The sequence below is a fragment of the Anolis carolinensis genome, chromosome 6 (genome assembly GCF_035594765.1).
Source record: "Anolis carolinensis isolate JA03-04 chromosome 6, rAnoCar3.1.pri, whole genome shotgun sequence".
Taxonomy (NCBI): domain Eukaryota; kingdom Metazoa; phylum Chordata; class Lepidosauria; order Squamata; family Dactyloidae; genus Anolis; species Anolis carolinensis.
The window spans coordinates 108215230-108241206 of NC_085846.1; the positions used below are offsets into that span (position 1 = coordinate 108215230).

Here is a 25977-nt window from a genome sequence, read left to right on the forward strand (position 1 = left end):
ATCATTTGAAATGAAAGCTGTTCCCAACTGACTGTTGATTTGATGCATATGACATTTGATGCGTTTACACTGTATCCTTTGTTTATTCTGTTTGTGCTGTTCATATTATCTGTAGGTAAATCTAGTCTCCGAGCACATCTGGTGTGAAGATTTCCTTGTGAGAAGCTTTTACTTGAAAAACCTTCAAACGAATGAGACTCGGACAGTGACGCAATTCCATTTCCTTACTTGGCACGACCAGAATGTTCCTCCATCCGCAAGGTCCCTTTTGGATTTCCGCAGGTAAAAGCACAAAGGATTAATCATTTAAGATTTCAGAGTGTGAATTTACATGGTTTGATATTGTTGTGGTGTTTAAATTTGTTTAAACCAGGCATGGGCAAACTTTGGCCCTCCAGGTGTTTTGGACTTCAACTCCCACAATTCCTAACAGCTTAGGTGGAAAAGGAAATGGTCGGAGTTGAAGTCCAAAGCACCTGGAGGGCTGAAGTTTGCCCATGCCTGGGCTAGTTTATATGTCTTTAAATGTTCCATCAGAAAAGACTATTTTTTGGGAAGGGGATTTGCATGATTCTTTCTACTAAGCATTCATCCTTAATCAAGACAAAAAGCCGAGTTTGTTATTCTTAGTTCCCATTTAAATCAGCAAGACTAACTTTTCATAACTAACTTTTTACGCCGATATAAGAAAGTTCTAAGGATGTTTAATTTCACCTCGATCCCAGTGCATTACTTATGTTTTTTTTGCTGTGCCAATATTACAGGACTTTCTGTCTGTTGCTATGTTCCGTTTACTTATCTCGACCTTTACTTACCTCAACTGGCTTGTCTATCACTATAGCTTATATGCAGAACACCAGCATTGATATATATATATAGATAGATAGATAGATAGATAGATAGATAGATAGATAGATAGATAGATATATATATATATATCTCAAGATCTGGTTCTTGACCATTTTAATCTTCATTCCGTCATCATCTTGGTCTTCATTGAGTATAATTATTGCAGCAATATATTATATATTGTTGTATATTCCCAAGTCATTTCCGACTTATGGCAGCACTAAGGTTGGATCTACACTGCCCTATGTTCAGGATGTGGACTAACTGCATTGATCTAGCTCAGGTATGGGCAAACCTCAGATCTCCAGGTGTTTTGGACTTCAACTCCTACAATTGTGGAAGTTGAAGTCCAAAACACTTGGAGGGCCGAGGTTTGCCCATACCTGATCTAGATTATAGGCCACTGTAGATCCAGCCAAAGTGACCCTATCACAAGGTTTTCTTGGCAAGATTTCTTCAGAAGGGATTTGCCTTTGCCTTCCTACATCCATAAAGCTCCATGGCAGAGAAGGGATTTGAACCCTGTCTCCAAAGTTGTGATCCAACATTCAGTTCACTACACCATACTTGGTCTTTTATAATAAATAACCATCTGTAATCATTCTATTATGCTTCTGTGAGCCGCCCCAAAGTCCCTCCGGGGAGATGGTGGCAAGGTATAAATTAAAAAATCATTATTCTTACTACAGTAGAGTCTCACTTATCCAACATAAACAGGTCGGCAGAACGTTGAATAAGCAAAAATGTTGGATAATAAGGAAGGACTAAGGAAAAGCCTATTAAACGTCAAATTACATTATGATTTTACAAATTAAGCACCAAAAACATCATGTTTTACAACGAATTGACAGAAAAAGCAGTTCAAAAGACAGTAACGTTATGTAGTAATTACTGTATTTATGAATTTAGCACCAAAACATAGCAATGTATTGAAAAAATTGTCTTTAAAAAATTGGCTACTAACAAATTGAATACGAATAAAGATAGAATCCATTAAATGAACTTACAGTAGCAACATTGTCGGTAATTAAATCCATAAAAAGTTCAGTCCTTACTGCCTAGAGAAACAGCTGTGGATCCGGGCGGGAGGCAAACTGTGTTGGATAATCCAGAACGTTGGATAAGCGAGACTCTACTGCATTACTATTATTATTTACTATTAAGTCTTTCTGTAGCAAAAGCTATAGGCGTAAAGAAGAGACTTCTAGTCTGTCATCAATTGCACAAGTTAGACATATTTAATGTTTTTCAAATCTCCAGAATACACATCAAGACAACTAAAGACCCTTAGCATGAAACAAAGAGTGATGTCTGTTCTTTTTTATATCTGTGTTTGCATCCAACGTAAGGTATATATGATGTGGATATGCAAAGGTATATATACATATGTGTATATGTGTGTATATTTATATACTCACATACATGTAGATATGAAGCTGTAACTATACACAACCAACCCTCTATTACTGTAACTCATCACCAAGAAAGATTGGATTCCCAAAATTACCTTGCCCCAGAGTCTGTTGAATTGGATGTGTGTATTTTTTTTCATCATTACCAAAACACATTTTGTGTGAGTCTGCAAACAACAAGGTTTCCCTTCTTTTGTTCTTCTGTATTATATGGAGTTTGAATGATACTTTGTTGAAAAGTTGAATTAAACCCAGGGGATTAAAAGCTCTTGATTATCGGAAATGCTATGTGCTCATGTATCCATTGATGAATGCAGACAGATTTCTCTTTATTCTGTAAGCTTAAAATACTTGTGCTGGAAAGGTAAAGCTTCACCTTTTCAAAACACTGGTCAGTTTTAATGGCTATAGAATCCTAATAGTAATTTGAACAATAGAACCAGCATTTTAAATCTGGACTAGCTTGTTAGTCATGCACTGATAATGTGTAATTAAATATATCTTGAGCCCAGAGGGAGCACATTTACACTTTAAAGCGGCGCTGCTAAGCTAAAAGATAATTAGCATCACATGTGAGGGCTTTGCTTAAAATATATATTATGCTATCACTGCTTGCTGTGTGCAATGGCATTTACTAACACTGCTGCTCACTTTAAAAATGGTCAGATTCTTATTTTGCCAGCTAATTAGCGGTTGCCAGTGTCATTTTTGTGATGTTGCAGCTAGTAATATAAGCCAAGTTGCATAGTCACAAAAGTGATCATTGGAAACTGTGACTCTGCTGCAGGGACAATGTGGGAAGCCCCTTTTCTGAGCCTCTAACGACCTCTGGCCTTTGCTTGCTGATGGTTTGCATGGTGATTTCTTTTGCACTCAATGAACCCAGGGTTGGTTTGTATTACTAATCATTCTTTCCTAGTTAATTCTTCCTCTCTGTGTATGTATTGTATTTACATATTAAAACCTTCTGAAGCCTTACTTATGCCTTCTTTTTTTAAAAAGTGCCAAACATTCAAAACTGTTTCTCAATGAAGCTCTTTTAAAAACCATTGTTTTCATGTGTTTTCTGAAATATGTGTTAATGATGATATTTGGGAAAGTGTCAATTAATGATAACCTGCCCTATGACTAGCTCTGTGCGCCATGGAGAGTTCTAATTGGTATATACCGAATGAGTGGGAATACAAATATGAAAAGAACTGATTAATGCCCTTAGCTGTCTCTAAAAGTAAGGCTATTCCGTTGATTAACACTTCACAACAGCAAACAGCAGCGTACCCAGAGGGACATGCAAAGTGCAAAGGAGGGATGCACATACCCAAGCGCACAGAGAACAAGGCTTTGTGTGTGTTTGGAGACACACATCCCACAACCCCATTTTGTGTGATTATTAACCACAGCGTTGGTGCACTCGTGGTACCCCATGAAGTGTAAATTGGCTTCGACTTTGTTTCGAAAAGGGCAGTTGTTTGTGGCCTGCTGATTAAAAAGAGGACTTTTTCTTCCAGAGTCCAGTTTATAAGACAATAAGCATTACTATTGCAATGATATCTTTGATTTTAGAAAAAAAATGAGATATTATACATCAATGTGAGTAGAAACAGAACACCTGCTAGTGCAGCAGGTTAAACCACTGAGCTGCGGAACTTGCTGACAGAAAGGTCGCAGGTTCAAATCCCGGGAGCGGAGTGAGCGCCTGCTATTAGCTCCAGCTTCTGCCAACCTAGCAGTTCGAAAACATGCCAATGTGAGTAGATCAATAGGTACCACTCCGGCGGGAAGGTAGCGGCGCTCCATGCAGTCATGCTGGCCACATGACCTTGGAGGTGTCTACGGACAACGTCAGCTCTTCGGCTTAGAAATAGAGATGAGCACCAACCCCCAGAGTCAGACATGACCGGACTTAACGTCAGGGGAAACCTTTACCTTTACCTTATGAGTAGAAACAGAACGCCCGCTGGTGCAGCAGGTTAAACCACTGAGCTGCTGAACTTGCTGACGGAAATGTCGGTGGTTTGAATCCAGGGAGTAGGGTGAGCTCGCTGTTGTCTATAAACACCTCCAAGGTCATGTGGCCGGCATGACTACATAGCCAAAGCGGTACCTATTGATCATCTCACATTTGCATGTTTTCGAACTGCTAGGTTGACTGAAGCTGGGGCTAACAGGAGGAGCTCACCCCGCTCCCTGGATTTGAACTGCCAACCTTTTGGTCAGTGAGTTTAGTAGCTCAACGGTTTAATCCGCTGGAGCAATATGGGGGCTCCAGTCTATATTATACCATACCATTAACTCTGTATTGACTTGATATTAGTATTGAAACAAGCAATTAAAGGCAATTTAAGACAAATAAAGAAAAACTTAACTTAGTGTAACAGTTTTAGTGATTACAATGAAAACAACGTTTTTTATTTAACGTAGTCTTTCTTCTAAAACAAAATTGGCAGCTGTTTGAGAGTTCTGATTAACCAAGAGTCTACTGTATCAAAATATGACCAACTTAAGTCCCATTGATTTTGAGATAGACCTGTTCTCAGTCTGGATTTTAGCCATTGACTTGAAACTTAGAGCCACTGATTTCAGGAGAAGATTAGGGAAGAGTATTGATTTGTTGCCACATTAATTTAAAAGTCTCATATCTATTTTGCAGCCCTCATTTAATGTCAGGCTGCTCTGTGACATGAATAGAAAATCACAGCAGAACGGTGTAACTAATTTATTATTGTGTTGAGTCATGGGGATATAAAGAATATTCACAATTTCCCATCCTTAGCACGAAAAGTTTTCCTATTACATAGAGACACTGTAAAGTCATAAGGTGGTATCAACTATATCCTGGACACATCTGTGCCCCTCACCTATCCAACAGCCAGAAATATCAATGTTTAGACCCCTATTTCCAAGGCAAACTGTTAAAGGAAAGACCTGTTTGTTCTATTTTTCCAATTTTACCTTTCCTGTTGAAGAGCTGATTGGTAACATGTTAGACTGCTTGGTTGGTTTTTTAAAGGTTCTTCTCACTCTCTTAAGGCAGAACCAAAGAGGAAACATCTCCAAAAATCACATGCATGTAGATTTTACATTTGACTGTAGATGTTATATTTTGCATTACAGATATGAGAAACCTATGAGATGTTGCACCTTAATCTTCCTTCTTGTTTACAAGTTCCACTCAGTGCACTTTGCCCAGCTCATTTTATGTTTTTATTGCTGTGTTTTTCATGTGTTTTATAATGATTGTGATTTTTAATGCCTTTTAAATTTATTTGTGTGTTTTTGTAAAACTGTATACTGTATGCTGGTTTTAAATTTGTAAGACGCCCTGAGTCCCTCTGTGGAGATGGTGGTGGGGTACAAAAATATTATTATTATTATTATTATTATTATTATTATTATTATTATTATTATTATTATTATGTTACTGTCATGTAAGAAAACATTGTTCCTTTGGCTCAATTTAAAAATCCAATGGGTGTTTATGCATACAGTTTGAACTTGCCCTTGGGTTAACATAAATGTTTATATGTGCAACCATGTAAATAATTTGGAGAGAGTATCTACATATTGTGATATACAATGGGGATTTGACTTCACCTAATCCAGCTTGAATGGAAGAAATAGCCAAACCGGTAGCGTCTTCTGCTGTTGTTAACACATGTACGTTACTTTAATTTGGAGTCCACCGACCACTGTGTCTTCAGTGAAATCTTTTCTATTCCAGTAGATCTTGTCCAGGAGCAGTGTTTGAAGGATTGCACGCTGTGTCCAAATCATTTCATTAAACCTGTTCTGAAGGGACTGCTTTGAAGATTATAGCCTGGGATGAGTTACCATAATAAACCTGGCAATCTTTTCTTATGGGTACTAAATAATTGTTCCGTTTTTGAATGCATCCTGTGCTTCTGATGAATACCAGACACATTAATATATGTATTAATATTTATATTTGTTTTGTTACAGAAAAGTAAACAAGTGCTATCGGGGTCGTTCTTGCCCAGTAATTGTTCATTGCAGGCAAGTACAGTTTTAAAGCCATCTTCTGAGAACCTGGGACAAAATATCCCATTCATTCTGTAGATCAGTCCAAAGTAATCCTCATTCTGGCTAAGCATATTTACATGAGACGAGTTCATGAGAGAGTCAGAGACTTGGCACGCTTCTGACAGACATTTCAACTTCTTCATAAAAAACTTTCATTTAAACTATTTGGAATTAACTAGATAGGATTCACCAACACAACAAGCACCAAAGTATGTATACAGTATATAAAATATAGACACCTGAGTTACTTTGTCTGCAAAAAAGTAGATCTCTTTCTTCAGTGCTATCTGCTTTGTAGCTCATTTGCTACATCCACTGAACATTGTGTCCCCAAACTAGAAGAGGGCATCTTAGGCTCCTTCTACAACTGCCATATATTCCATATTATCAAAGCAGATAATCCATATTATCTGCTTTGAACTAGATGATATGAGCCAGATAATCCAGTTCAATGCAAATAATCTGGATTTTATATGGCAGTGTAAATGGGGATTTAAAACTCAGAGTCCTTACTATTGCTCAGCATTGTGACAATAAGTAGAGCTTTGTAATATATCTGAGAAATTGCTGCAGGAAAAGACAATACAGGTATTTTGCTATATCGCCAGAACACTAAGCTAGTTTGCGTGGGTCCTTTGTATATGAATTTGATGAACTGTCCTGATGTCAAGACTTTAATAAAATTATCTGAATTTCCCTTAAAAAGCAAAGTTATTTTGCTGTGATAGGAAAAACACTTATGGTTTCTTATCTTTATGTAAATTGTAAATGCCATATACCATAAAAAGCAATATGTTAAGCCTCTTGCCTAGTTATACACCAGCATCATTACCCCATAGTTGAAACATTTGATCTAATAAATTATATTCAAATTTAAAAACTGTAATAACTGTATGGTGTTGTCTCCCCTTCTATTCCATCAATAATTTGTGTAGGTAAAAAAAATAAAAAAGCAGATAATTTCAACCGGTGTTGCTAGTTAATAATACAAAAAAACTTTATTTATATCCCGCCCTATCTCTCCGAGGGGACTCAGGATGGTTCTCTTTAGCATTGCTACCAAAACTCTACATTAAAACTTGTGACAGGGAGAAGCACAAGAGACATTTATTGCTTAAATCTTAATTATGTTTTGTAGCAACAGTCAGATGTTGGCATTTTCATACTTGCACAGTCACAAATCTCCAAAAATCCATGTATGTGTTCAGTGCTCTGAGCCATTTTAAAAATACTTTTTGAAGATTTATGATCCCACCTCCCCACATTTTGAGGTGAAATCACAAAGTTGGGAATCTATTTGTCTTCCACCTTTCGGTGAAAGGTATCCAGTTTTTGGTAAGGAACTAATGAGATCTTTAAATAACAAAAGGAAAAGCCGAGTGGTTGAAAGACCATCTTGCAGAATCATCTACATCCATGTAGCTCAGTGGTTCCCAACCTTTGGGCTTCCAGGTGTTTTGGACTTCAACTCCCAGAAATCCCAGCCATCATACCAGCTGTTAGGAAGTGTGGGAGCTGAAGTCCAAAACGCCTGGAGGCCCAAAGGTTAGGAACCACCGATGTAGCTCAAAAGAAGCCATTGGAACAATCTGCACTTCTCTCCTTTGGCTTTTCCCTAATAAGTCCGGTTCACCAGTTTTGATTATCACTGTGGATCTCTGAAATTACTCACTTTATTACTATTTTAATCTTATCTGGAATCATTCAAACAGAGGCACATCTTTGTGTAAAGAAGGAAATATATCATGCAAAACTATACAGTTAGCACACAAAACAACCAGTTGGGTTCTGCGGAGCATTTGTTAGAGTCCGTTTTCCCTCTCTCCTCCGTCTCACTCTTCTTTGCCCCTTCCACCTGCCTCACCCTCTTGTTGTACATCTATCATTGCATCAACAGCCGCTACATTTCTGTTGGCTTTTTGTGCACACACTGAATTGATCATTGTGGGTTTTTTCTTCTTCTTGTCTCCCTGTTTGTAGCGATGGTGCAGGAAGAAGTGGAACCTACATCCTAATTGACATGGTTCTCAATAAAATGGCCAAAGGTGAGAATCAAAAGAGCTGTTGCGTTTGAGTTCTGAGACGTGGCCGTATTGTCATGGCAACACAGGCACAATATTCGCAGAAAGGCTTTTGATTAGAGGCAGATTTTACCTTTGCCTGGTTTTTCTTAGTGGGTTTTTAAAAAAGCCTTCACTGTGATTAAAAATGAAGGCAAATTACAACCCCTGACGTTTCGTGTGAATGGATTTAACACATGGATTTGTACCTCTATGGTTTACTTAATACTTATTATCAAAAAAGATTGTGAATAGCAGAATACATATTTATTTAGTGTTTCCCTTAGTCCGTAATTGTCTGCATGAGCTTATGTAACAGTTGCATTTACCTGGCCTTTCTTACTAGAAGATGGGCAAAAAAAATGGAAATGAACCTACTGAACATGTTTGCACTTTCTGGATTTTATTTTCTCTCAACCTCCCCTTTGTTGTCTCCGTAATTTACTCAAGCAAGAAATTTATACACAATTCAGCTGTAGTCATTTGCATACTCAGTGAAGCTGCAAAATGTACCTAACAGGCCAAAGGGACTTCCAGCCTTCAGGATGATTCTAATAATCTCCTTTATCTCGCCTTACTCTTGGGCCTTTTAAGGGAAGACTGACACATAAATGAATCTCAATTCACAGAAGTTGCACAGGTGGAAGCGTTTCCTCCCAGGTTACCGCTATGATAAGAAAAGCTTCAGCTGACTAATTTCTATGTGTCACTCTTCTCTTATACACAGAAGTGGGTTGTTCAAAGAGGAAAACATAATGGGTATACTCAACACAAACAAGTCTTGTTTGCAATCCATCTCCTAAAATTGGGTCCTCTTTGTCAAGCTATCTCAGGCATGGGAAAACTTTGGCCCTCCAGGTGTTTTGGACTTCAACTCCCACAATTCCTGTGAATTGTGGGAGTTGAAGTCCAAAACACCTGGAGGGCCAAAGTTTTCCCATGCCTGAGCTATCTGATGATCCCAGTTGCCAAACCTGGAAGCAAAGTACATATTTACCACTTACATTCTGCAAAGTACATACCACCAGTGATTAATGGTAGTAATTAATTTCTACGAATTATACCACCTCTGTGTGTACACACATGTACATGTTGACTTATGATGACCTTAAGATGGATAGTAGAGTGCCAAGGAACCCAGGTGCTGTATGCCACTGCTTCTTAAACTATGGGTCACAGCCTCTATGGGGCCCGCTGAGCTTGATATTGGAGTCATGAAAAAATTGGAGACAGTAAAAGATTTCTGAATGGCACCCATTTACACAAATCTGTTAGCAAAGATATGCAGTGCTTACAATGAACTCTGCAGAAAATGCTTCCGCTGCCACAAAAAGGAAAATCTGTCTGCAAAGGGCTACCCACTATAATACCCATTATAGTGGGTAGCCCTTTGCATAGCAGAGAGACCCTTGTTTTCCCTCCTCTTCTGCAGAATATACAAAAACCTCCTCTATGTTTGCAAACACACCACATGAAGACAAGTAGAAGGATAGAGAAGCATGTCTCAATCCAGGCAAGCCTTCAGTTTTAGACATCCATGAAGAGCATAATAATAAAGATCAGAAGAAGCATAATTTTCTGATAATGATAGCTCAGAAACCGAGACATACTACACAGTTTCATGTCGCAAGCTAGATTTAATTAGTCTCTGCCACCCACTTTTCCTCCTCAGCTCTTTTTCTGAAAATGAATGCTTTCTGTGCCTGCTTGACACTGTGGAGGTGACTAAATTCAGGATATCTGATAACTTTCTCCTCCCCCCCAAAACTATTTGTGATTTCTTCTGTTTTCAACTTTAACTATGTATTTCTGACTCACGAACTACCCAAAATCTTTAGGAATCGTTTCTCATAGTGGTAACTCAAAAACTCAGTTCAGCGACTTGAATCTCCATTTGTATCACATTAAAAAACTGACTTTTTGATAACAGCAGTACTGTGCAATGTCTACAATTCGATATGCTGTCATTATAACAAAACTCTTTGATGGCTATTCCAATCCTTCAGATCTAAATAATTGTAATAGTAACAAAGTCTGATTTATGTAATGAGGAATTTTTAATAACATCAGCATTCATGGTGAGACAACTGAGCAGGGCTGTTTGAACTGCCAATGATCTTCCAAAGGATTTAAAATACTGGATACACTTTTAGATAGCCTATCTGCTTAAGGTTATGTAATGCAAAATGGTTACTGCCCCAACCAATTTCTTTAGCTGCTTTGTAAGATATGTCAAAGGGGTTAATTTTCCTTTATTTCTTATACCCCATACATTCAGGCCACCATGGAAGGCCTTACCTATAGAATGTGTGCTGGCCCATGCTTCTGGGTTTACCCAGATATTTATACAAGTGAAATAGCGCTATTTTCATTTTGACACTTTTGAATGTTAGAGATCATACTGCTGTTTGAAAATGTGTAGGCAATGGTGACAAAACAATCTTAATTATATGTCTGTGTTCTGTAAGCGATTGCAAATTTTCTTCTCTTTTGTAAAGTCCATTGATGATTTTTTGTACAAGAAGCCTTTCAGCGGCTTGGAAGGAATGCCTGAATTTCAAGTGGCATCTTGACCCGTTTAAGTAAAACTTATTGTATGGAGAGGCCGGGTGAGCAGATAGGCCACCACTATTGAATATTTGCTAAGTTCATCCCAGTCTTTTTTTTTCCTCCCCAAAGGGAATTTTTATTAATCATTATTTTATAATACATACTCATAGTTACATTTTCCTTTTCCATTCCCTTCTCCCTCCCCCACACCCACCCCACCCCTTCCCTGTTGACAACTTAAACCTTATTTTCTTATTACATGAGCCTTCTTTCCATTATTTCCAATTTTTCTTCCAACTTTCATCATATGGTTTAACAATCTGTAGCCATCTGCTAAATGGAGTCCATATTTCTTTAATTTTCTTCTGTTTGTCTGACCATGTTTTTTTGTTTCTTATAATGTCCATAATATCCAGTTGTATTTGATCCCATATATATTCATACCATTTTTCAAGTGTCTATTTCTTTTGATCCTTCCACCCCCACGCTATTACTGCATGTGCGGCTCTAAACATTATCATCATTAAGTCTTGGTCTTGGTCCTTAATTCTTCTGTCCCCATATATCCCTATTAACAGAATTTGCATATTTATATCAAATTTGGTGTTAGTATGTAATTCAACCTGGGTTAGAATTTGTTTCCAATTTTTTTTATCTCTTCACATTCCCACCATAGATGAGAGTACCATGACTCCCTACTCCCACAATGCCAACATTTGGGATTTAATCCCTGAATCATGTGTGCCAGCTGAATTGGTGTTCTGTACCATTTTGTAATTATTTAAGTTCCTTCCAGTTTTGGGCAACAGGAGAATGCAGTGAAAGCTAGATCAGGAAAAAATATATGCAATTTTCTTGTATCGAATAATAAACATGAAGCATTTTCTATCCTTCACACATCCAGCCACTTAAGAGAAGGGTTGACTTTGTTCCGAGAGCTCCCAAGAATGCCATTTATTGACTCCATTGTAGCATGTAATGTCAAATTCCATTTTAAGTGTGGGCTTAGTGTCGCACAATGCGGGACAAGTCATGTGAAACTGTCCAAAGAAAAGAGTGGCAGGGTTTTTGAGAACTGGTCAGCCCCATTTTGTTCTTGACCTGCTCCCCTCTGCCGTTGGGGGTGGGCCATCCGAAATCCCTGACCTGGCGCTTTGGGCAGTTTAAAGGAAAGATCAAAGGCCAGGGCGAGCATCTCAACCCTGCTGAGGTGGGCCTTTCCCAGGCTTTCACACTGTGCGGCAGCCAAAGGTTTTGTTCTGACAGGAACCCAGGACCGGTCTGTGAGGGCCAGCCTGCCTTTGTCTGCCCTGAGAAGATTGAGGCCCAGGTTGAGGACCCAGCGTTCATCAAATGATCAAAGGCCCCAAGTCCAGGACATGAAATCTTTCTTTCCATTTCCTTTTCTGAAAGAATGAATTGCACAAGTACCAAAGAATACCCTTGCCATTGCTTTTCTGTGGCGCAAGCACCAACTTTAGAGCCCTTCAGTTCCAAACATAAGGAATCTGAGAGCACTTCCAAGCCGGGCCCAGCTGCAAGGCTAGCGTTTGCTAGCATGTTATACAATAAAGGCTTTAAGGATTAAGAGTTTTCAGGGTTTTTTGTTTTTTAAAGGTCTTTTAAGAACAAACAGAATAATTTGAGTTCTTGTTCCACTCCCTGGTTTATTAAAACACAGACAATAATGCATTTTAAAATCAAAGTAAATAGAGGGCCACTCAGTCGCTGCAGTGGGAAAGTGGAACGCAATCAATAAAATGCTTCGGTTCTTCAACTGCTCTTTAAATTGGAATGGGAAATCATTTTTTTCACATAATTTATTTTGCTACATTTGAAATAGCCTCTCCTTGCTGCTGCTGACACATTTGTAGCTGAAATAAGCACTGATCTTTGTTTTCTTAAGCAGGACTTTTGAAATCCTTTTTTGTTTTGTTTTTCTCTATTTAAACATTTTAAAACTTTAGACCAAATATTCAACATATTTATTTATTTATTTATTTATTTTGCTACATTTCTATGCCGCCCTTCTCACCCCGAAGGGGACTCAGAGCGGCTTACAAATTAAATGTACATACAAGATTATATTAGCATAGTACAATACTGGTAATAAAATTACTATATTGGACTGTATCAATATATTGTAATATTATTAGTAATATTACATGTAAAATATAATATATAATTAATATTATTATATTATATTAGTATTATATCGTATTACAATGTAATATTATGAATATTATATGTATATACAATATGTTATACTTATTATATATTATTGTAAATTATATTGTGTATATATATACATATATACACACAAACACACACACATATACATGTGTGTGTGTATACACATACATATATATACCTATATATAAAACCAGCATAGCATGTTATTGCGGGGAGGGGCCTCAGCTGAAACATATAGCTTTTTTAAAAATCCTGTTGTGTTTTAGAAAATATTAACCTTTCACAGTTGCATTTACCTTTACCTGGGATCAAGTTCCATTGAATTCATTTGGGTTTTTCTTAAGAAGATACTATGGCATGGCACTGATAGAATCCCGAATTTTCATTTCACACTTGCCCAATTATTCAATTTCATCCCATAAGTAGTTGACATTAGGTTATTCCACTCCAGCTGCCATTGATATAAAGTGTTTGGGATCAACTGGAGGAAAGAAAAGAGGAGCATATATTTATAGGTTTCAAGATGGATAGAGGAGAATTAGTAAACACAATCTATACCCCTAGTTTCCTTTGTCATTCAAACAACTCCACAAGGCATTTGGGCATTTTGTTACAATATCATAAAACATTTCCTACAGGTCTGTGTGTGAGAGAATGTTGTTTAATACATATGTAAGCACCAGATGAAATATGGAGTACTTGGTTTGGCTACATTTCATTCAGAGAGCCATTTTTAATATTTTCCTACATTAGGAGAAGGGCATATAATAAATATAGTTTAGATTCCACATGAAACACCCAAGGAGGGGCCATCAAACCTCTGTTCAGAAAATTTCAATTCAAGTTACTTACACGATCCCACTGTGTTCAACGGGGCTTGCTAGTACTCAAAGGAAAGTAGCCTAACCTTGTGTTTTCATTCACTTTGATCCCTTATTCTTCACCAAGGCAAAGGTCTATTTTAATTTCCTTACGTTCTGCAAAGTGTCATGCACTTTACACCAATAAACACACAAATCTTAAAATGAGCAAAACTAAACAATTAAAAAGATTCACCGCTGTGCAATCCATTTAAGATTAAAAGTTGGTGCTAAGCCTTTTGTCCCATATATGTTGACTTAATTAGAATTTTAAACAGTAACAAATGTCCTATTAATTTACAAACCTGTAATACTTTTTCAGACTTTTGCCAACGCAACTTCTGTTTCTAAGATCCAGGATCCCGTCTTTAGATAAACACCCACACACTTCTTGTCTTATTGTTACATTTGGGAATGTATGCAGTTATTGATCTGATATTTCAAACAGTACGAGTGGGATGACACAGAGACATAATTGCTGAGAAACATGAAGGAAAGTCTGTTTTTAAAGCAAAAAGCTATCTTCTAAGTTCTGAATTTTATTGAATTGCTGTGCAACTCATTAGATTCAGTTGGTTATCCTGGATAGAAAAGTGATACCAGCAGAGGTAGCCAGGATTTCACTTTTGTACTCGAGCACATCTGTTTTGGAAAACCAAGTGTATTCTTTGAAATATTACACTGTCTTGGAATGAAGGTAGCCCTTTGTATCTGACATATTTACAAAGTGAGATGCTTTTAGTAAAGGTAAAGGCAAAGGTTTTCCCCTAACATTAAGTCTGGTTGAGGGTTGGTGTTCATCTCCATTTCTAAGCCAAAGAGCCGGCGTTGTCCATAGACACCTTCAAGGTCATGTGGCTAGCATGACTGCTGGAGCAGTACCTATTGATCTACTCACACTTGCATGTTTTCGAACTGCTAGGTTGGCAGAAGCTGGGGCTAACAGCAGGAGCTCACCCCGCTTCCCAGAATGGAACTGCTAACCTTTCAGTCAGCAAGTTCAGCAGCTCAGCGGTGTAACCACCGAGGGCTCCAAGATGTTTTTAACATAATGGTAATGATAGATAAGTTACCAGTTTCACACAGTTATACAATGTTTGTGGCATTTGCAGATTTTTCCACTAGATAATTGACCACTATGGAAGCTGACCTTAACTCATCTTCAAATACAAATATTGATCTGAGATCAGTAACTTGTTTTAGCCTGTAATGAATGTATTTGCTATTCAAAAGTTATAACTAAAAGTTTGTTTAATACTTCAAGACAGGTTTTATATAATATATTCATTGTATGCATTAACAATAAAGCCAGTGAGAGGCAGGTCAAATGTTGGAAAGATTCAGTCTGCATAAATATCCAGTTTGCTGTGTTAGCTACAAATTTCTAACATGCAAAAAGGCAAAGAAAAGAAAAAGAATAATCATTTGTTGATACTGACTTAGTCTCTACCTGAGCTAAGTAGGAACCTAGAGGTGGAAATCATGTGGCTTTCCTGATATTATTGGACTGCAAGCCACAAGATCTCTGGCCAGTGGTGAGGAATGAATTATTGTCACAGGCTTTCATGGCCAGAATCACAGGGTTGTTGTGTGTTTTCCGGGCTGTCTGGCTATGTTCCAGACTCATTCGCTCCTGATGTTTCGCCCACATCTATGGCAGGCATCCTCAGGGGTTGTGAGGTATATTGAATGAATTATTCTCGTGCAACATTTGATGGTCTTTGTTTCTGCACAAAATAATATGTAGGTTGGCATCTTGTTCAATAGTCACAAGACTTAGGATTTTGCATTTACCTTTCCAGTTATTAATGACCAAATATAATCTGAAAACAATGCCTTTTCAGTGCAACCATCCAATCAGGTGGATTAAAATAAACACTAACTGCAACTAACAGGGCTTTAACTCTCTAAACAACTCAAGTTAGCAAACAACTGCATAGTAAGACATATGTGTTTGGAATTACCCACAGCTGCTTTCATGCCTTCCTATTATACCCCAGTGGGAGAAGCAAGAAGGCGGACATCAGAGACAGCTCTGAAAGAGAAATAATAGAATCATAGAATAATAGCGTTGGAAGAGACCTCATGGGCCATCCAGTCCAACCCCCCGCCAAGAAGCAGGAAATTGCATTTAAAGTACCCCTGACAGATGGCCATCCAGCCTCTGCTTAAAAGCCTTCAAAAAAGGAGGCTCCACCACAATCCGGGAAAGAGCAAGAGAGCAGTGACATGACTACTATTGGTTTTTTTTAAAAAAAAAATATTTCAAAAATTGTTAAAGATAATTGCATGGTGTAAAAACAAATGAAACTACATAATTAAATCTATAATTGTGTTTGAATTTCATAAAAATGTGGATTAGAATCAGAGATACAGCATTCTGAAATATCTCATATACAGTAGAGTCTCACTTATCCAAGCTAAATGGGCCAGCAGAAGCTTGGATAAGCAAATATCTTGGATAATAAGGAGGGATTAAGGAAAAGCCTATTAAACATCAAATTAGGTTATGATTTTACAAATTAAGAACCAAAACATCATGTTTTACAACAAATTTGACAGAAAAAGCAGTTTAATACGCAGTAATGATATGCTGTAATTACTGTATTTACGAATTTAGCACCAAAATATCACGATATATTGAAAACATTGACTACAAAAATGGCTTGGATAATCCAGAAACTTAGATAAGAGAGGCTTGGATAAGTGAGACTCTACTGTACGTATATTTTCACTTTAAATCTGAATATTTAAAAATCAAGATCTATGACCCACACATATTATTATACTTTTAGAAACAACATACCTTTAATCTGATACCTAGTTATTAAAAATGCTTGATAGTTTATGAGAAATTAAAGTATAAACTTTAAAAGCAAACACAAAATATCGTTGTTATATACCTGGAAACATAAATTGTATTCAAACTTAAGCATTTCTTCTGGAGTTTAGCCTGTGGAGTCCGATTCCAGTGTCACTTTCAGTTGATTATGTCATCTTCATGTCAAAAATGTTGATTAAACATCAACAACGTCAAAACTTGTTTGCTTCCACTATGATGGCTTTTGCTGCTATTGCAATGCAAATTGGCGGTAAGGTAGGTAATGATAGTGTGAATAAATTCTCAAAATTTGGTTGAGATAATGCTTGCAGTTCTGGAGAAACTCTTATTTTTTTACTTCTTATAGACTTAGCATGGGGATTTGATTAATCAGTTAAAAATCATGAGTAAACCAAGTTTTTTCCAAACTGAAAATTTGGGGGTTGAGAGGGGGGTTGATCCCCCCCCCAGCTATGGTCTTGATTACACATCATCAGTATCTGGGAGAAAAAGTAGAAATTAGGAGACAGAGTTTGAAGAGCTTTAGATGGGTCTGAAAAGAATGAGTTGTTACTATTAAGCAACTTGGGACAGTAATTAATTTGAAAACAAGAGAGCATGGACTTAAGCTTCACAAGAGCCAAGTTACAGACAGCATCTCTGCATATAAAATGGGTAGAAACTAGTGTGCATTGACAAAACCTAAGTTTAAGAGAGAGAGAGAAGATGCAATGGACTAATTATTATCAATTGTTGAAAAAAATATATGTTTCAGTCTATTAATATTTTGAAGTCGCCTGGGGTGCCAAAAGAGATGAAGTATTACACATCATACATGTATAGAAAGATAAGGTATAAATTAATTCAAATAACTGAACATTGCAATATAAAATTCAAAGACATAGCAGTATTTTTCTGGAATATCAGTATGCAAAAGAATCTTGTTGTACCTTTGAGACCAACTGAGAGAAAGAAATTGTAGCATAAGCTTTCATAGACTTAGTCAATTTTCTCAGATGCTACGAAAGCTTACGCTACAATTTCTTTCAGTTGGTCTCAAAGGTGCTACAAGATCCCTTTGCATACTGTAATATAGCTTTTGCATACTTATTTAAAATCATCTGCAGAAATTTCTGATGAAAGCATTTCTGATACAACTTGCTCATAACTACAATATGTAACTGCCGTGCCCACATAGACAACATCCTTGGGACTTTTCAACAAGAGACATCTTTCCATAAAATATTGAGACATGTCTCTCAATTCCTCAGGTGCCCTTTGTTTTTTGCATTTTCTTTGAATTAACAAAAACGTGCCATAGGAATGAGTGTCTTCTCATTTCAAGATACCGCTTGGAAAAAATGTTAGGAAAAAACCAACATACCTGACATTTAACTCCGAGCTGATCTTCTAGTGAGCATTAAAGTGATTCTTGTGGTGAAATAGTCACCCGAGTTTTAAAAAGTAATCTAAAGCTATAAAATAATAGTAGAAAATAAAGGACAACAGAGATGATTGCGGAGAACAAAATATTGGAAAGCTTCAAGGAGCTTTGTAATTCTTTGTATTTGATGTCTTTTCGGTTGAATGATTCTCATATTATCCAATGGTGATTGCAAAGAAGAAATAGAACTATGGAAATCTTAATATAATATTATGCATATTTGCATGAATATTTAGATTTGACATTTACCATTCAGGATCATATTAAGATATTTTACTGGTACCTTCGCAATCTTGAGACTAGTCTCTCTGCAGAAATTTGGTGGGCTGATTCAGATCCTGGTGATGGATGAAGAATTGCTACATAAAGAAGCTAGCCAAATATTGCCACTATCAAGTAGCATGTTTTTATTCTTTGCAAATGTAGAAACTCCCATGGATATATAAGTTGCTCAAATAATTTAACCTTAAATTTCTGTGAGCCCATGCCCTGGAGCTGTAGGGGCTGGTTGCTCTTCTGCCCTGAAGGACATTACATGAAACCAGTCAGCTTGCACAACCTATCACAGCTACACATAATGTAAAATGCAAGTAAAATAAGTATGACTCTTGAAGATATGGTGGACACTCCACAGGCTGGCTGCTTTCATACCATGCCTGTTTATATGGTAGTAAGTACAAAAGGCCCCAGATCATAGCTGATCTTCAAAGCTAAAGGTCAAGCCAGTTTAGTACTTGGATGGGAGTTTGCAACAAATACCAGGACCAGTAGGCTACAATTCAAAAGAAGGAACTGGCAAAACCACCTTAGTGTATTCCTTGCATACGGAAATCCTATGAAATGTATGGAGTTACCATAGATGAGTGGTTCTCAACCTGGGGTCTCCAGATGTTTTTGGCTTACAACTCCCAGAAATCCCAGCCATTTTACCAGCTGTTAGGATTTCTGTGAGCTGAAGGCCAAAAACATCTGGGGACCCCAGGTTGAGAACCACTGCCATAGATGGGCAAACAACTTGAAGTTTTTCTCAAACATCTATACCACCAAATGGTAGTAGGGTCAAGTGAACAAGCTGCTTTCCAGGGGACTGCAGTTGTTTAATTTAAAAGGGTTGAGTTTGGGTTTGGTGTGTGCACGCCATCACAAGTCTAATTTGAATATTGAAATGTGATTTTTTTTCTTTTTGTGGGATCACTTTTAATTTTGGTGTCTTAATCGTGGCATTGTTCTCAATTACAGTAGAGTCTCACTTATCCAAGACTTGCTTATCCAAGGTTCTGGGTTATCCAAGGCATTTTTGTAGTCAATGTTTTCAATATATCGTGATATTTTGGTGCTAAATTCGTAAATACAGTAATTACAACATAACATTACTGCATACTGAACTGCTTTTTCTGTCAAATTTATTGTATAACATGATGTTTTGGTTCTTAATTTGTAAAATCATAACCTAATTTGATGTTTAATAGGCTTTTCCTTAATCCCTCCTTATTATCCAAGATATTTGCTTATCCAAGCTTCTACTGGCCCGTTTAGCTTGGATAAGTGAGACTCTACTGTATTTAACACTCTTACAGTTTTAACAAATGTTAACAAATTATAAATTGCTTTAGTATATCATCCAAATAAAGAAGAAAATGCTATACACGTCACAGCTTTATAACCTGATACTTTATAATAGTAGTTATTATTCTACTTTATAAGCATCCTATATGTGTGTGCGTCAGACCATATATATGATCTGTGCCAGATTTTTATATTTTAAAATAGCAGTTGGTTTTCCTTATTCCGTATGGTATTAAGCAATGTACTCTGCCTGATCCATGATAATAATTAAATACCCCACCCTGAACACGTTGAACATGGAGTAAAGTAACCTGGTTTGAAATCATTTGTTACTCATGCGTGTGCCCAATCAGCATTTGGGGCCAAGTGGATGCTGGGTACTTCCTCTAATCCAGATGATAAGAACTGAAGTTCAAAATATCCAGAGTATACCAGTAGCTAAGGTCTTGAAACCAGTCCTACAGCTTGGCCTAGTTTGTTTCATGTTTAGATGATCCCTGTGCAAAAGCAATGATGAGGGGCTCCTTGGAGGAGATTAGTGGTATAAATGCATCAACATAGTGGACAATGGTTTGCTTTACAAAGGGAGAAACCAGAAATATGTTCATTTTGCTATGGCTAATTAGAACCTCTCCTCATACATATTTTTTTTCTAAACAAAGGATTTAAAAAAAATCTTAAACTGAAATATGTGCTGTTTAGAGCAAAGTTTGTTTGATTGGTCCCACATAGGACTGTTGCTCCGCAGCTGTCTGAAATTCAGATTAAGCAAGTGCCTCAGGGCGACATGGGAGGATCTGTCTCTGAGCTGGGAATTAATTGAAATCCAGGCCTTCCGAGTCCTCCCCACATCTGCTAGGTCTACTATTTGCAGCCTCATTTGACAGTTTATTTGAACGTGAAATGGGTCTTCTGAATGTGTTCTGAACAGCCAATAGCTCACAGGGCGTTTTCTACTGCCATTCATTTCAAGATGATCATGACCTTTTATGACAAAATTGCAATGCAAACATTTGCAAAAGTGCCCTTCATTTTTTACAGAAGTGGTGTGGAAACCACTCAGAGAAAGATTCATACCATTTACTGTGGAAACATTTAAAGGCCAAATATATTATAGTAGGGTCTTAGAAGAAAGGTCCTTCCGACACTTCAGGGAATAGTGTAAATCTGCTTGTAAACAAGGTGCACTTTGAGCAATGCAGAGGTGAGCAGAACAAGAAAACAGAACATTTTCTAGTGTTGTATTTTTCCATGGGAAAATTCTTCAGAGACACGTTATGTCTCTAGTTGTCTATTGAAAAATAAAACAATAAAATATATTTTACAACGTTTATTACGGTCCATAGAAATATTACGGTTCATCAGAAAATGAACAGTCAATTTGAATTCTCCCATCTCAGGAGAAGTTCATTGTATATGATACATCTACATGTGATGGGTTTCAAGTGATATCCCTATCAGAGGCTAGTTGAAAACATCTCCTGAAAATTTTCAAAACAGAATTGAAAATCGATACACTTTACTCTCATGTCAGTGTCAATAGAGACTTTTAAGGTTTCTTTTGATTTTAAGAGAAAAATTACTGTTAACTGAAGGTACCCCTGCAGCACCCCCATTCCTTTCCTTTCTGAATGCCAATTTCGGAGAAGCCTGCCAAGTCTGCTGAGAACTGGCTGTGTAATTTTCAACTGGGCTGTTAGCCCAAAGAGAATCCAATAGAGGAGACTGACAGGCGCGGCCCACATTATCTTTGAACTCAGCCTATTTGGTGACCTTTTGTTTTTAATATACACATATTTTACAGGTGCTAAAGAGATTGACATTGCTGCTACTCTGGAACACTTGAGAGACCAGAGACCTGGCATGGTGGAGACAAAGGTACTGTCAAGAAATCTCCTTGGGGTTTTGAATGTATTGAAGTTGTAAGCATACATAGGGAAGAAGCAACATGCTGGACCCAAGTCTGGGTTTCTCACCCCCACTGTGTTGCTGATTTGCCTCTCCTGCTGCTCAGAAATACATAAGAAATCCTTTGTTATGCAGAGCGTAACCTCCTTATTCTACACATACGCAACTTTTTCCAAAGTTGCTGCAGTCACTTAGCTAACAACATTGCCCCCATGTTGTTCTCTTCCTTTATCTTGCCCTGCATCACCAAAGAGATTTGTAGCATATAGACACCTATCACACAAGCAGCAATGGTAAGTACTGTGGAAGTATGTTTGGCTATGGTTCAGGACACCTGGTGTACCCACTAACCCCAGGGGTTACCCAGCCCGATTATATGTTGTGGAGATGTGATCTTTGGAGTATTTGGAATTTCCTTGAAAGGTATTGCAAACTTCAGAGGAGTTTCCACACATGCTAAGTTGTACACAAAACATGCTGTCTTCTACCCAAATATGAACAAGCCTGAATAGCTTCATGCAGTTATTTTCGAACAGATTCAAAATCAGAAAAGTAATGCTAATTACTAATTAGCATGTACCTCTAGGATACATTGACCACAACATCCAGCTTCCTGCAATATATATCAGAAAAGAGATTTATGGGGATAGACTTACTAAAGCCAGTAATTCCACGTAATTGCCATTGCAATACACCTTTCCGAAACAAAACCAAAAACTCAGATTTTAAAAATGTCTGGAGATGTGTTTTGTGGCTGGTGTTTAAATCTGCATTTACTTTGTCGTTGTGTGCCTTCCAGTCATTTCCAACTTAGGCCAACCCTAAGGTGAATCTATCACAGGATGTTCTTGTCAAGGTTTACTTTCCTTGGAGGCTGAGAGACTGTGACATGTCTAAGATCACCCAGCTTGTTTCCATGTCCAAGCAAGGATTTGAACCCTGGTCTCCAGTGTCATTGTTCAATGCTCTATACCATGCTAGCTCTCTATTTAGTTTACTCATTATTAAACCTAGAAAGATGGCATTTCAACTGACTAAACACTGTGAATGTTTAGGGTATTATCCGTTTATTGGGCTTTTACTGGTCTTCCTATTGAAGAAGGTATCTAAAGACATGAAGATAATATTTTGGCAGCTGGCCTAGAATGCTGCTAGGTCACCTGAAGTCCAAGTGATGGGTGATTAGTGCCTGGATAGAAAATAACTAATTCCCATAGAGGCAAGTCAAAGGAAAAGGAGGCAAGTCTCACTTATCCAACGTTCTGGATTATCCAATGCATATTTGTAGTCAATGTTTTCAATACATCATAATATTTTGGTGCTAAATTCATAAATACAGTAATTACTACATAGCATTACTGCGTATTGAACTACTTTTTCTGTCAAATTTGTTGTATAACATGATGTTTTGGTGCTTAATTTGTAAAATCATAACCTAATTTGATGTTTAATAGGCTTTTCCTTAATCCCTCCTTATTATCCAACATATTCGCTTATCCAGCGTTCTGCCGGCCCGTTTATGTTGGATAAGTGAGACTCTACTGTATATATAAAAAGAATAAACTATGCAGTTTGTCTATAGGAAATTTGTTAGAGAAGCATAGAGAGCAGACTTCAGGCTTGTTTTCCCTGCCTTAGTGTCCAATTTCCCTCTATGTTGGCAGGTATTTCATGGTGAACAGACACAGTCTACAGACTTTTCATGTATCTTAATAACAAGCCGCACTGATGGTGCTTCTGAATTAGTTTCTAGTTAGTCCTCCTTTGAGCAGCTGTGGCCAAGTGATATGGTGCATTGCCTCAGCAGACTCTCTTCTTCGCCTTTTGTTGCATACAGTTAGTCTTAAATATTATTTCTAAACGTTTGGCCAAGATTCCTGGAGATGCAGCAGGAATATTAATTCTGTGTTCTCCCCACAGGAACAGTTTGAGTTTGCCTTGACAGCGGTTGCCGAAGAAGTGAACGCAATACTCAAAGCACTTCCACAGTGAGCGGCTCCTTCTCCCTCGGCAGTTCCCACCGGGGACTTTCTGTTTCATTATCCTTGGTCTCTGTGAATGTTGTTGGAAACCGTGACCTGACCTTAACTGTGTGTCAGCTATTGTAACCACATATTTGATAGGGTCTTTAACAACTTCTATTGCCAGTTAAAGTTCAACAGTTAATGTGTATTCTGTTCTTCTTATACTATTCAGAAATAATAATAATAATAATAATAATAATAATAATACACTGAAGTGACAAGAACAATCCCTCTCGTTCTTTTACAACCGTGAAACCCCAAATTCCACACGTCAAAAGCACACATACACCTTGTTAATAGGAACTATAGATTGTTGTAATAAGCTGTGCATTCAGTGTATTTTTAGCAACGTAGTGTTCACTTATGTTTTTGTAACTTTTCCAGGACTGAATATAAGAAGCAGGAGGCCTCATTATATATATTTTAAAAAGAATTGGGATTGTTCTTACAAAGGTCAGGCAAGCTCACTGAACAATGTTTGTGTATTTGTAAACACAGGCCTGACTTCTTGCCTAGAGAGGCTGTGCCACTTCATGCTGCACCTTGGCAAAGTGATGCTTTTCTTAACTGTTGTTTACTTTTTAACTTTGTGCAATGAATAGAAGCATATTTGAGCTCCAAATCCAGAGACCTGCACAGTTATCCACATCTACGGAGCAAAAGTCGGTCACGTTAGCAAGAGTCCAAGTTTCCAAAGAGCACATCAAACTTTGATTATATGTCGCTGCCCTAATGGGGGGAAGGAAGGCAGAATAATTGAACTTCACTGGATTTGAAAGCCCTTGGGCTTACAGTTTATTGAACGTTGATTTTCTTTTTCTTTTAATTAGGGGAGACATTGCATCTATCCTTGTGTTTATATCTTGGAGATTAATTTCCCTTTTTTAATATTCAAATATGCACACTATTTTTAAAGACCAGAAAAGAGATTCTTCTAATAGCTGTTCATATCAGACTTAATTGCTAGCATATTTATTCAAAATTGTAGCAAGCTCCTTGGTATACTTGTTTTCCTAAATTTGCAGAATAATTTTAAAGCTGGCATCCCTTGCCTCCAGTTCTGGGCTTCTTTTCAATTTAATTACTTGCAAGTGTGTGCTTTCAGGATTGCTGTCTTTTACTATGAAATGGTCAAATAAATAATTCCATATGAATCACAAAGAACGGGGGATGTGCCCCGTTTCCAGACCCATCCTATCCAATGTGCAAAATTTGTATGCCTCTTGCATTAGTTGGTTTCAGAGGAACTAAAACACGCTAGTGGGATGCATCTTCATTTGCTTGAGCTTTGAATTAAAATTTAAAAAATACTTGAATTATTCTGTAGTATACAAATTAATTACTTGTTTTGAGGCTTCTGGCACTTGTTGTAGATTTCATTCCAAACTATGTGTCTATACATTTCTAGTCAGTTAAGTTGCTTTTTTTAAAAAGAAATGTATAATTTGGCTAGAACAGAAAGAGCACAGCATCTTGCGAACGAAATCATATGTTGCAATTCTTGGACATAGTCAATTAAGCACAGCTGCACCTCATCCTGTTAATTTCAATGGGGCTCCCAAGTCTCATTGACTCACTAAACCCTGTTGCGATGGATTTGTTCTTGCAAGTCCCATTGAAATAAATGAAAGATGCCTATCTGCAATGTCCGGAGGACTGGATCCATTCTCTCCAATGTTTAATGTAAGCATAAATGAATCCTAGTAATTAAAGTATTGTTTCAAAAAGCTCCAGATGTGTTAACTTTCATGTTTATAATTCTGCACATTGTTCACAAAATATACGAAATGTTTGATTTGCACATTGCATTTTTATTATTACTTTCATTTCACGGAGCAGCTGAAGCAGACTCTTTGGTCCACTCTGTATACACTTTCTGTATAGTTAATCAATATATTTTATGCTACTGACAGGGGATTTGTAGTCCTTGAGATATTATTAGACTGTTGCTTTCATCATTTTTCACCACAAGGAATGATAGCTAGGACCGACGAATTGCAAACATGCAGTCCTACAGATACTGTGGGACTCCAACTCTCCTGTCCTATGACACTCAAATTTTAGAACTTCTCTAGCCATAAGTAAAACAAAAAGTGAAGGACTGTGAACACTGTATTTCTGTAAGTCTTGACTTGGGAAGAGAACAGTATTTGCAATGGTATCTGCCAGCATTTTGGATTAGGTTCACTCAAGAGAAATACGCTGTAATGGTAATTCAGATGGTCCATGTTTGGAGGATGTTACCATAG

The 25977-nt window shown here is 37.4% G+C and overlaps 1 protein-coding gene and 1 non-coding gene across 5 annotated transcripts in view; both read left to right on the forward strand.

The window, feature by feature from the left end:
* The window catches only part of ptprn2 (protein tyrosine phosphatase receptor type N2), a 612886-nt gene extending 587429 nt beyond the window's left edge, over positions 1–25457 (forward strand). For all 4 annotated transcript variants that reach the window (XM_062984600.1, XM_062984602.1, XM_062984601.1 and 1 more), the window contains 5 exons: positions 116–282; positions 6222–6275; positions 8283–8347; positions 21601–21674; positions 23625–25457. In XM_062984600.1, coding sequence (XP_062840670.1) covers positions 116–282; positions 6222–6275; positions 8283–8347; positions 21601–21674; positions 23625–23696 — 432 coding nt within the window. In that variant the 3' untranslated portion in view covers positions 23697–25457. The remainder of the gene's footprint in view (positions 1–115; positions 283–6221; positions 6276–8282; positions 8348–21600; positions 21675–23624) is intronic.
* Positions 2944–3042, forward strand: mir153-1 (microRNA mir-153-1). Its single transcript, NR_129871.1, has one exon. It is a non-coding gene; the product is annotated as a microRNA mir-153-1 (primary transcript).
* Positions 25458–25977: the final 520 nt, after the last annotated feature.